Source organism: Triticum aestivum, chromosome 1D, assembly GCF_018294505.1.
Source record: "Triticum aestivum cultivar Chinese Spring chromosome 1D, IWGSC CS RefSeq v2.1, whole genome shotgun sequence".
NCBI classification, from domain to species: domain Eukaryota; kingdom Viridiplantae; phylum Streptophyta; class Magnoliopsida; order Poales; family Poaceae; genus Triticum; species Triticum aestivum.
In genome coordinates, this window is record NC_057796.1 from 205206608 (window position 1) to 205219704 (window position 13097).

General features: G+C 45.9%; 1 protein-coding gene across 4 annotated transcripts in view; it reads left to right on the top strand.

Moving 5' to 3' along the window:
- Nucleotides 1–1038, top strand: part of LOC123180990 (uncharacterized) — a 1910-nt gene extending 872 nt beyond the window's left edge. The window contains exons 2-3 of one of the 4 annotated variants that reach the window (XR_006491409.1): nucleotides 317–386; nucleotides 773–1038. Coding sequence is in view for 3 of the 4 variants with exons in the window: in XM_044593190.1 (XP_044449125.1) it covers nucleotides 273–386; nucleotides 773–944 (286 nt within the window). In the remaining variant the exon portion in view is untranslated. Of the gene's footprint in view, nucleotides 1–272; nucleotides 387–772 lie in introns of all 4 variants that reach the window. The other 3 variants (XM_044593190.1, XM_044593193.1, XM_044593194.1) reach the window with 3 other exon arrangements.
- Nucleotides 1039–13097: the final 12059 nt, after the last annotated feature.

The following is a 13097-nucleotide window of genomic DNA, read 5'->3' on the forward strand; positions in this document are numbered from 1 at the left end:
ATATATACCATTGTCAGGTGCCTGTTACTGTCCATTTTCTTCAGCTATCTACAGTAAAAGTGTACACCTGCGATGGACGCTCCAGATGAGGCGATACCCTCTCAGCCGTAATCAAGTTGTTGCAAATGATTTAGCCTGTATTCTTACCGTAAAAACAGTCTCAGACTACCCTAAAAAAAGAAAACAGTCTCAGACTGACTTGTATTTACCTCCGTTCTGATTTATACATGTCCAATGAGCCACAAAGGCTAACTCGAATTTATATGGTGCAGCGGTTGCTTGCTGGTAGCGCAAATGACCTTTTTGTCTGGTGCAGGGACGGTGGAGGACGACGACCATGGCACGAGAAGGTTCGTAGCATCCATCACAACATCTGACGCTAATGAGTAAGGGGCACACCCGTTGTTCCACTATATAGGAATCATGCTAGTTGCCGATGGCTTTTATCAAGGCCGTCGGCATACATAGAAATACGCCAACCGTTTCTCCTCCTACAAAATTGACTTATCCAAATGGTAAATTCAATCAACTTACATATAGCTATTGTGCAAAAAAAAAAGTCTCAGACCGAGTTGTACTTACCTCCTTTCTGATTTACACATGCCCAAAGAGTCATAAAGGCTATTTCGAATTTACAAGGTTGTGGAAAATTAATTGTTGCATTCTCCCCTGTTTTGACGGAATTGCTACACGCCTACATCCCACGCCAGGAAATCTCTCCCTTGTGTGTGTGAGATCTTTTTCCTGACAGCCGTGATCGCATGTGGTGCAGGGGTCGCTTGTCGGTAGCGCAAATGATCATTTTGTGGTGTGAGGATGGTGGCCATCGCACTCGTGGCGCCATTGGCAACACATCCGACGCAGGGGTTCCAATGGTATGGTGGATACTTCAGTATGACTCATGCCGATGTGAATTGGTAGTGGTCAGTTCCGCCCAAACATAGGCGGCCCCTGACAGCCTTAGTAATGGTCCGAGTGTTGAAAATATGCCCTAGAGATCAATAATATTAAAAAAATCAAGTTTATAATTAATATTTATATTCTATGCTATAATTGATATATTTCTTGAATATGCGATTCAAAGGAAAACACCATGAGGATGTGTAGAGTTATAAATGATAAAACAAGATTCCTAGTCTTGCCTCGAGGGCAAGCTCAAGTGTTGATCGATGATTCTTTTTTCTGATCATGTGCATGACAATAATGCCAACAACATTTGAGAGCACGATGTTCGTGGAACACTTGTGTTGAATTGACCCAAGTTATATGTTCTGCTTAGAGATGAAACCATCAAAAGTCTATAGTCCATAACATGGGAGTTAACTATGTATGATTCCTTAGACCATGAGAGTATCAAGTCACTTCATACCGGACAGTACACTTTGAGATTGTTCCAACGTCATCCTTAGTAGGGTGATCATAAAAGAAACTTACGGGTTTATCGTAAACGTATGACAAGGGACTAGATAGCTCGAGACTGGGATTTGCTCCTCCAGCGATGGATAGAAATTCTTATGGCATTCTCTGGGTGCCGACATCCATCATCGTCTGGCCAAACACAACATGAATTAATCACGGGGATGCCTAAACACAAGAACAAGAAAAGAGAACATAACCGATAACGAGGAAGACCGGTATAGTGAGCATATGTTGATCTCACGGGGATACCGATATATCTCACCTCGGCTTTTGTAACGTATCGCAAAGCAAAAAAATAACATATGATAACCAAAGCTTCACTCGAATATCATTCGTGTGAGTATAGAAGTTAATATGGATGCCCAAGGTTCCACTTATGATCATTAAATGAAAGGTGTTTTCGTTCATGTCTATATTTCATCAAACCTGTAGGGTCTATGAGAAAATATTATTAGAAAAGTTTCGGTAATTATAGAAATTGTGTCGAGAGAAAACGGAAGCGTCCCGGGGTTACCGGAGAGTTTCGGGAATACCGGGTAATACCAAATAGGTGGAAAATATACTGGAGGGCCTAAACTAAATATAGGAGGGCTTCGTAATTAACCGAGAGCCCCCCACCCCGAGATTTATGTAGGCGCCTTGGGTTTCCCCCTCTTTGCTTATTGGACAAGCTAAGGGGGGAAGGGGAGTTGGAGGAGGACTCCCCCTCCTTGGTCGGCGCGCCAAGGGAGGGAACCCCCTCCCCAAGTCGGCCTCCCCTTCCCCCACACCTATATATACATGAGGGTGGCGCCCCTCTAGAGACACACGAGTCCCTTTGTTTTGGGCTCCCCCTCTCTAGTTCTCTCTAGTTCCAGATAATAGAGAAGCCTCATGTGGTTCTCTTATCCCTTCTCTAGTTCTCCGGCGACGCAAAGCTCTGGATTGCGAAGCACTGCCGTATCATCAAGCCCGTAAGCATGCAATCCGTAGAGAGATCGTGCTTTTGATCTTCGTTTGAGGGATTGTTCGTGGAACAGTTCGAGTGACTTCAAGAACGATCTACACCAACTCTTCTTCCTCCGGAACTTGAAGTTGGTAACGATCCGATCTAACCTTGTATGCATCATCATAGTGATACTAGGATCTTCATTGTAGGCCGATTTTTGTTTGTTTTGTACTACATTTCCCAACGCTAAGGTGGGAATATGGCAACATGTATAATTCCCGGAGTTCATGGTCATCCACAAAGCCCTGAAATATTGTCATCATTCTCATAATCAAGTTTCCGTCATTCTTCTCCGAAGCCCGAAAGATCAAATAAAAATCTCCTAGGAGTATCCATGGCCTCGGACAAATTAGCCGCCGCTGGCTCAGCTCCTCCAGAAATAATGTTTTGCTCGCATCCAATTAGGTGCAGAGTTAATTGCAGAAAACTATCACATTACGGTTAGATTTGCATAAAACTACTTGGTCCCTATTTTTTCTGTAAGAGCCACAACATATTTAGTAATTCTTTTGCAGAAAACACTGTCCGGGAGGTTTGGCCCGTTTGATCACTTTCTGGCACGTGGGGCCTAATTGTAAGGAGACGACTTGGGCAAAAAATTAGGTATTTTTTGTTGCTCGTTACACATAGAACCAAAAGAAAGCACATTGACTGTCTAGAGCAATGGATCACCTCCTCTCTCTAGTCTAGATCCTCTTTACATTTATTCAGTTTTTTTGAAAAGGAGGTTATCCCTCGGCCTCTGCATCAGAACGATGCATGCGGCCATCTTATTAATAAGCAAAATATTCAACAAAGTCTTCAGGTCTCAAAAAGGTACAAAGGCTCACAAAGAGCGAGAAAAACATGAAACAAGATAGCCACAGCCGGCGGAACAAAAATAGATAGGAAACTAAACACCTATCTTATTACATGACCGCCATCCAAACCGGTTGAAGATAGCACATGCTACCGTCTCCTACCGGATAGACCCAGTAACCTGTTGGAGATCGTTGCAGAAATTAAAAAATTTCTACGCATCACCAAGAACAATCTATGGAGTCTTCTAGCAACGAGAGGGAAAAGAGTGCATCTACATACCCTTGTAGATCGCGAGCGGAAGCGTTCAAGTGAACGGGGTTGATGGAGTCGTACTCGTCGTGATCCAAATCACCGATGACCGAGCGCCGAACGTACGGCACCTCCGCGTTCAACACACGTACGGTTGGGGAAGACGTCTCCTTGATCCAGCAGCACGACGGCGTGATGGTGGAAGTAGCGGGGATCTCGGCAGGGCTTCACCAAGCTCAGCGAGAGGGAGAGGTGTCACGGGAGGGAGAGGGAGGCGCCAGGGGCTTGGGTCTTGCTGCCCTCCCTCCCCCCCTTCTTTATATAGGGGTCCGGGGGGGCGCCGGCCCCCTGAGATCCCATCTCAAGGGGGGCGGCGGCCAAGGGGGGGGCTTGCCCCCCAAGTCAAGTGGGGCGCCCCCCACCCCTAGGGTTTCCAACCCTAGGCGCAGGGGAGGCCCAAGGGGGGCGCACCAGCCCACCAGGGGCTGGTTCCCTTCCCCACTTCAGCCCATGGGGCCCTCCGGGATAGGTGGCCCCACCCGGTGGACCCCCGGGACCCTTCCGGTGGTCCTGGTACAATACCGGTGACCCCCGAAACTTTCCCGGTGGCCGAAACTGGACTTCCTATATATAATTCTTCACCTCCGGACCATTCCGGAACTCCTCGTGACGTCCGGGATATCATCCGGGACTCCGAACAAATTTCGGGTTACCGCATACTAGTATCTCTACAACCCTAGCGTCACCGAACCTTAAGTGTGTAGACCCTACGGGTTCGGGAGACATGCAGACATGACCGAGACGACTCTCCGGTCAATAACCAACAGCGGGATCTGGATACCCATGTTGGCTCCCACATGTTCCACGATGATCTCATCGGATGAACCACGATGTCGAGGATTCAATCAATCCCGTATACAATTCCCTTTGTCAATCGGTACGTTACTTGCCCGAGATTCGATCATCGGTATCCCAATACCTTGTTCAATCTCGTTACCGGCAAGTCACTTTACTCGTACCGTAATGCATGATCCCGTGACCAAACACTTGGTCACATTGAGCTCATTATGATGATGCATTACCGAGTGGGCCCAGAGATGCCTCTCCATCATACGGAGTGACAAATCCCAGTCTTGATTCGTGCCAACCCAACAGACACTTTCGGAGATACCCGTAGTGCACCTTTATAGCCACCCAGTTACGTTGTGACGTTTGGCACACCCAAAGCACTCCTATGGTATCCGGGAGTTGCACAATCTCATGGTCTAAGGAAATGATACTTGACATTTGGAAAAGCTCTAGCAAACGAACTACACGATCTTGTGCTATGCTTAGGATTGGGTCTTGTCCATCACATCATTCTCCTAATGATGTGATCCCGTTATCAATAACATCCAATGTCCATAGTCAGGAAACCATGACTATCTGTTGATCAACGAGCTAGTCAACTAGAGGCTCACTAGGGACATGTTGTGGTCTATGTATTCACACATGTATTACGATTTCTGGATTACACAATTATAGCATGAACAATAGACAATTATCATGAACAAGGAAATATAATAATAACCATTTTATTATTGCCTCTAGGGCATATTTCCAACAGTCTCCCACTTGCACTAGAGTCAATAATCTAGTTACATTGTGATGAATCGAACACCCATAGAGTTCTGGTGTTGATCATGTTTTGCTCTAGGGAGAGGTTTAGTCAACGGATCTGCTACATTCAGGTCCGTATGTACTTTACAAATATCTATGTCTCCATTTTGAACATTTTCACGAATGGAGTTGAAGCGACGCTTGATATGCCTGGTCTTCCTGTGAAACCTAGGCTCCTTGGCAAGGGCAATAGCTCCAGTGTTGTCACAGAAGAGAGTCATCGGGCCCGACGCATTGGGAATAACTCCTAGGTCGGTAATGAACTCCTTCATCCAGATTGCTTCTTGTGCTGCCTCTGAGGCCGCCATGTATTCCGCTTCACATGTAGATCCCGCCACAATGCTTTGCTTGCAACTTCACCAGCTTACTACCCCACCATTCAAAATATACACGTATCCGGTTTGTGACTTAGAGTCATCCAGATCTGTGTCAAAACTAGCATCGACGTAACCCTTTACGACGAGCTCTTCGTCACCTCCATAAACGAGAAACATATCCTTAGTCCTCTTCAGGTACTTCAGGATATTCTTGACCGCTGTCCAGTGTTCCATGCCGGGATTACTTTGGTACCTTCCTACCAAACTTACGGCAAGGTTTACATCAGGTCTGGTACACAGCATGGCATACATAATAGACCCTATGGCCGAGGCATAGGGAACGACACTCATCTTTTCTCTATCTTCTGCCGTGGTCGGGCATTGAGCCGTGCTCAATTGCACACCTTGCAATACAGGCAAGAACCCCTTCTTGGACTGATCCATATTGAACTTCTTCAATATCTTGTCAAGGTACGTACTTTGTGAAAGACCAATGAGGCGTCTTGATCTATCTCTATAGATCTTGATGCCTAATATATAAGCAGCTTCTCCAAGGTCCTTCATTGAAAAACACTTGTTCAAGTAGGCCTTTATGCTTCCCAAGAATTCTATATCATTTCCCATCAACAGTATGTCATCCACATATAATATGAGAAATGCTACAGAGCTCCCACTCACTTTCTTGTAAACACAGGCTTCTCCATAAGTCTGTGTAAACCCAAACGCTTTGATCATCTCATCAAATTGAATGTTCCAACTCCGAGATGCTTGCACCAGCCCATAGATGGAGCGCTGGAGCTTGCATACCTTGTTAGCATTCTTAGGATCGACAAAACCTTCCGGCTGCATCATATACAATTCTTCCTTAAGAAAGCCGTTAAGGAATGCCGTTTTGACGTCCATTTGCCATATCTCATAATCATAGTATGCGGCAATTGCTAACATGATTTGGACGGACTTCAGCTTCGCTACGGGTGAGAAAGGCTCATCGTAGTCAACCCCTTGAACTTGTCGATAACCCTTAGCGACAAGTCGAGCTTTATAGATGGTAACATTACCATCCGCGTCTGTCTTCTTCTTAAAGATCCATTTGTTTTCTATCGCTCGCCGATCATTGGGCAAGTCTGCCAAAGTCCACACTTTGTTTTCATACATGGATCCTATCTCGGATTGCATGGCTTCAAGCCATTTGTCAGAATCTGGGCCCGCCATTGCTTCTTCATAGTTCGAAGGTTCACCGTTGTCTAACAACATGATTTCCAAGACAGGGTTGCCGTACCACTCTAGCGCGGAATGTGTCCTTGTGGACCTACGAAGTTCAGTAGGAGCTTGATCCGAAGTACCTTGATCATCATCATCATTAACTTCCTCTCTAGTCGGTGCAGGCACCACAGGAACATCTTCCTGAGCTGCGCTACTTTCCGGTTCAAGAGGTAGTACTTCATCAAGTTCCACTTTCCTCCCACTTACTTCTTTCGAGAGAAACTCTTTCTCCAGAAAGGACCCGTTCTTGGTAACAAAGATCTTGCCTTCGGATCTGAGGTAGAAGGTATACCCAATGGTTTCCTTAGGGTATCCTATGAAGACGCATTTTTCCGACTTGGGTTCGAGCTTTTCAGGTTGAAGTTTCTTGACATAAGCATCGCATCCCCAAACTTTTAGAAACGACAGCTTAGGTTTCTTCCCAAACCATAATTCATACGGTGTCGTCTCAACGGATTTCGACGGAGCCCTATTTAAAGTGAATGCGGCAGTCTCTAAAGCATAGCCCCAAAATGAGAGCGGTAGATCGGTAAGAGACATCATAGATCGCACCATATCCAATAGAGTGCGATTACGACGTTCGGACACACCATTTCGCTGAGGTGTTCCAGGCGGCGTGAGTTGTGAAACTATTCCACATTTCCTTAAGTGTGTGCCAAATTCGTGACTCAAATATTCCCCTCCACGATCTGATCGTAAGAACTTTATTTTTCTGTCACGTTGATTCTCAACCTCACTCTGAAATTCCTTGAACTTTTCAAAGGTCTCAGACTTGTGTTTCATTAGGTAGACATACCCATATCTACTCAAGTCATCAGTGAGAGTGAGAACATAACGATAGCCACCGCGAGCCTCAACACTCATTGGACCGCACACATCAGTATGTATGATTTCCAATAAGTTGGTTGCTCGCTCCATTGTTCCGGAGAACGGAGTCTTGGTCATCTTACCCATGAGGCATGGTTCGCACGTGTCAAATGATTCGTAATCAAGAGACTCCAAAAGTCCATCTGCATGGAGCTTCTTCATGCGTTTGACACCAATGTGACCAAGACGGCAGTGCCACAAGTATGTGGGACTATCATTATCAACCTTACATCTTTTGGTATTCACACTATGAATATGTGTAACACTACGTTCGAGATTCATTAAGAATAAACCATTAACCAGCGGGGCATGACCATAAAACATATCTCTCATATAAATAGAACAACCATTATTCTCGGATTTAAATGAGTAGCCATCTCGAATTAAACGAGATCCTGATACAATGTTCATGCTCAAAGCTGGCACTAAATAACAATTATTGAGGTTTAAAACTAATCCCGTAGGTAAATGTAGAGGTAGCGTGCCGACGGCGATCACATCGACCTTGGAACCATTCCCGACGCGCATCGTCACCTCGTCCTTTGCCAGTCTCCGTTTATTCCGCAGCTCCTGCTTTGAGTTACAAATATGAGCAACCGCACCGGTATCAAATACCCAGGAGCTACTACGAGTGCTGGTAAGGTACACATCAATAACATGTATATCACATATACCTTTGGTGTTGCCGGCCTTCTTGTCCGCCAAGTACTTGGGGCAGTTCCGCTTCCAGTGACCACTTCCCTTGCAATAAAAGCACTCAGTCTCAGGCTTGGGTCCATTCTTTGGCTTCTTCCCGGCAACTGGCTTACCGGGCGCGGCAACTCCCTTGCCGTCCTTCTTGAAGTTCTTCTTACCCTTGCCTTTCTTGAACTTAGTGGTTTTATTCACCATCAACACTTGATGTTCCTTTTTGATCTCCACCTCCGCTGATTTCAGCATTGAATATACCTCAGGAATGGTCTTTTCCATCCCCTGCATATTGAAGTTCATCACAAAGCTCTTGTAGCTCGGTGGAAGCGACTGAAGGATTCTGTCAATGACCGCGTCATCCGGGAGATTAACTCCCAGCTGAGTCAAGCGGTTGTGTAACCCAGACATTTTGAGTATGTGCTCACTGACAGAACTATTTTCCTCCATCTTACAACTGAAGAACTTGTCGGAGACTTCATATCTCTCGACCCGGGCATGAGCTTGGAAAACCATTTTCAGCTCTTCGAACATCTCATATGCTCCGTGTTGCTCAAAACGCTTTTGGAGCCCCGGTTCTAAGCTGTAAAGCATGCCGCACTGAACGAGGGAGTAATCATCAGCACGCTGCTGCCAAGCGTTCATAACGTCTTGGTTCTCTGGGATGGGTGCGTCACCTAGCGGTGCTTCTAGGACATAATCTTTCTTGGCAGCAATGAGGATGATCCTCAGGTTCCGGACCCAGTCCGTATAGTTGCTGCCATCATCTTTCAGTTTGGTTTTCTCTAGGAACGCGTTGAAGTTGAGGGCAACATTAGCGTGGGCCATTTGATCTACAAGACATATTGTAAAGATTTTAGACTAAGTTCATGATAATTAAGTTCATCTAATCAAATTATTCAATGAACTCCCACTCAGATAGACATCCCTCTAGTCATCTAAGTGAAACATGATCCGAGTCAACTAGGCCGTGTCCGATCATCACGTGAGACGGACTAGTCAACATCGGTGAACATCTTCATGTTGATCGTATCTTCTATACGACTCATGTTCGACCTTTCGGTCTCTTGTGTTCCGAGGCCATGTCTGTACATGCTAGGCTCGTCAAGTCAACCTAAGTGTTTTGCATGTGTAAATTTGTCTTACACCCGTTGTATGTGAACGTTAGAATCTATCACACCCGATCATCACGTGGTACTTCGAAACAACGGACTTTCGCAACGGCGCACAGTTAGGGGGAACACTTTCTTGAAATTATTATAAGGGATCATCTTACTTACTACCGTCGTACTAAGCAAATAAGAAGCAAAATATGATAAACATCACATGCAATCAAATAGTGACATGATATGGTCAGTATCATATTGCTCCTTTGATCTCCATCTTCGGGGCGCCATGATCATCTTCGTCACCGGCATGACACCATGATCTCCATCATCGTGTCTTCATGAAGTTGTCACGCCAACGATTACTTCTACTTCTATGGCTAACGTGTTTAGCAATAAAGTAAAGTAATTTACATGGCGTTATTCAATGACACGCAGGTCATACAAAAATAAAGACAACTCCTATGGCTCCTGCCGGTTGTCATACTCATCGACATGCAAGTCGTGATTCCTATTACAAGAACATGATCAATCTCATACATTACATATATTTCATTAATCACATCCTTTTGGCCATATCACATCACAAGGCATATGCTGCAAAAACAAGTTAGACGTCCTCTAATTGTTGTTGCATGTTTTTACGTGGCTTCTATAGGTTTCTAGCAAGAACGTTTCTTACCTACGTAAAACCACAACGTGATATGCCAATTTCTATTTACCCTTCATAAGGACCCTTTTCATCGAATCCGATCCGACTAAAGTGGGAGAGACAGACACCCGCTAGCCACCTTATGCAACTAGTGCATGTCAGTCGGTGGAACCTGTCTCATGTAAGCGTACATGTAAGGTCGGTCCGGGCCGCTTCATCCCACGATGCCGCCGAAACAAGATAAGACTAGTAGTGGCAAGAAAATTGACAACATCTACGCCCACAACAAGTTTGTGTTCTACTCGTGCATAGAAACTACGCATAGACCTAGCTCATGATGCCACTGTTGGAGATCGTTGCAGAAATTAAAAAAAATTCTACGCATCACCAAGAACAATCTATGGAGTCTTCTAGCAACGAGAGGGAAAAGAGTGCATCTACATACCCTTGTAGATCGCGAGTGGAAGCGTTCAAGTGAACGGGGTTGATGGAGTCGTACTCGTCGTGATCCAAATCACCGATGACCGAGCGCCGAACGTACGGCACCTCCGCGTTCAACACACGTACGGTTGGGGAAGACGTCTCCTCCTTCTTGATCCAGCAAGGGGGAGGGAGAGGTTGATGGAGATCCAGCAGCACGACGGCGTGGTGGTGGAAGTAGCGGGGATCTCGGCAGGGCTTCGCCAAGCTCAGCGAGAGGGAGAGGTGTCACGGGAGGGAGAGGGAGGCGCCAGGGGCTTGGGTCTTGCTGCCCTCCCTCCCCCCTTCTTTATATAGGGGTCCGGGGGGGCGCCGGCCCCCTGAGATTCCATCTCAAGGGGGGCGGCGGCCAAGGGGGGGGCTTGCCCCCCAAGTCAAGTGGGGCGCCCCCCCACCCCTAGGGTTTCCAACCCTAGGCGCAGGGGAGGCCCAAGGGAGGCGCACCAGCCCACCAGGGGCTGGTTCCCTTCCCCACTTCAGCCCATGGGGCCCTCCGGGATAGGTGGCCCCACCCGGTGGACCCCCGGGACCCTTCCGGTGGTCCCGGTACAATACCGGTGACCCCCAAAACTTTCCCGGTGGCCGAAACTGGACTTCCTATATATAATTCTTCACCTCCGGACCATTCCGGAACTCCTCGTGACGTCCGGGATCTCATCCGGGACTCCGAACAACTTTCGGGTTACCGCATACTAGTGTCTCTATAACCCTAGCGTCATCGAACCTTAAGTGTGTAGACCCTACGGGTTCGGGAGACATGCAGACATGACCGAGACGACTCTCCGGTCAATAACCAACAGCGGGATCTGGATACCCATATTGGCTCCCACATGTTCCACGATGATCTCATCGGATGAACCACGATGTCGAGGATTCAATCAATCCCGTATACAATTCCCTTTGTCAATCGGTACGTTACTTGCCCGAGATTCGATCATCGGTATCCCAATACCTTGTTCAATCTCGTTACCGGCAAGTCACTTTACTCGTACCGTAATGCATGATCCCGTGACCAAACACTTGGTCACATTGAGCTCATTATGATGATGCATTACCGAGTGGGCCCAGAGATGCCTCTCCATCATACGGAGTGACAAATCCCAGTCTTGATTCGTGCCAACCCAACAGACACTTTCGGAGATACCCGTAGTGCACCTTTATAGCCACCCAGTTACGTTGTGACGTTTGGCACACCCAAAGCACTCCTATGGTATTCGGGAGTTGCACAATCTCATGGTCTAAGGAAATGATACTTGACATTTGGAAAAGCTCTAGCAAACGAACTACACGATCTTATGATATGCTTAGGATTGGGTCTTGTCCATCACATCATTCTCCTAATGATGTGATCCCGTTATCAATGACATCCAATGTCCATAGTCAGGAAACCATGACTATCTGTTGATCAACGAGCTAGTCAACTAGAGGCTCACTAGGGACATGTTGTGGTCTATGTATTCACACATGTATTACGATTTCCGGATGACACAATTATAGCATGAACAATAGACAATTATCATGAACAAGGAAATATAATAATAACCATTTTATTATTGCCTCTAGGGCATATTTCCAACATAACCATACGCTCCCTGGCATCCGTCGGAGTGAGTAGCGACCACATACAGATGACTGTAGTGGCCCGAAAAATAATCTGCAAGAAATGAATATGTGTTGTTCTGTTAAAAACCAAATCATTCCTGCTGTTCCATACTACCCATATTAAAGCACATACTCCTACACGGATATGTTTCGCTGTTTCTGACTCTACACCATCTAGCCATGTCTCAAATAACGTGTGAATGGTAGTCGGAGGAGTAATTTTAAACTCTATGTGAACAGACTGCCATAATGCCATTGGGCAATCAAGAAAGAGGTGTTTGATAGATCCATCATGATCACAGAAGCTACATCTTCGAGATCCTGTCCAGTTGCATTTTGCCAAATTGTCCTTAGTTAGAATGACTTGTTTATGGACAAACCACATAAACACTTTAATTTTTAAGGGCACTTTGACTTTCCCAATATGCATCGATCGAGGGATAGAGTCAGAGTTGATAATATCCAAATACATGGATTTAACCGAAGACACTCCATTCTTGGTTAGTTTCCAGTGCAACTGGTCTGGCTGTTGGGAAAGGTGAACATCCATCAATCTTCTCACAAGATGGAGCCAAACTTCCCAACGATTTCCCGCTAGAGTCCTCCTGAATTGAATATTGAGAGGGTTGGGCTGTAATACTGTTGCAACATAAGCATCTCTGCGCTGAACAATATTATAGAGAGAAGGATATTGGATAGCGAGAGGTGTCTCCCCTAACCATGTATCCTCCCAGAATCTCGTGGCAGTAGCATTTCCAACGATAAATTTTGTCCTGTGGAAGAAGGCTGATTTTACTCTCATCAATCCTTTCCAAAACGGTGAATCAGTCAGTCGGACCATTGTAAAATAGGGTCTAGTTTATATACTTGTACACGTATACGAATACGTATGTAATTGTAATCTGATCATCTATGTATTGAGACGTGTGGTGGATGTCAATCCCCACACAAAACCCTAAACCCTCCTGTTTAACTACCATCACCTGCGATAAGGTTTTAGAATGTCG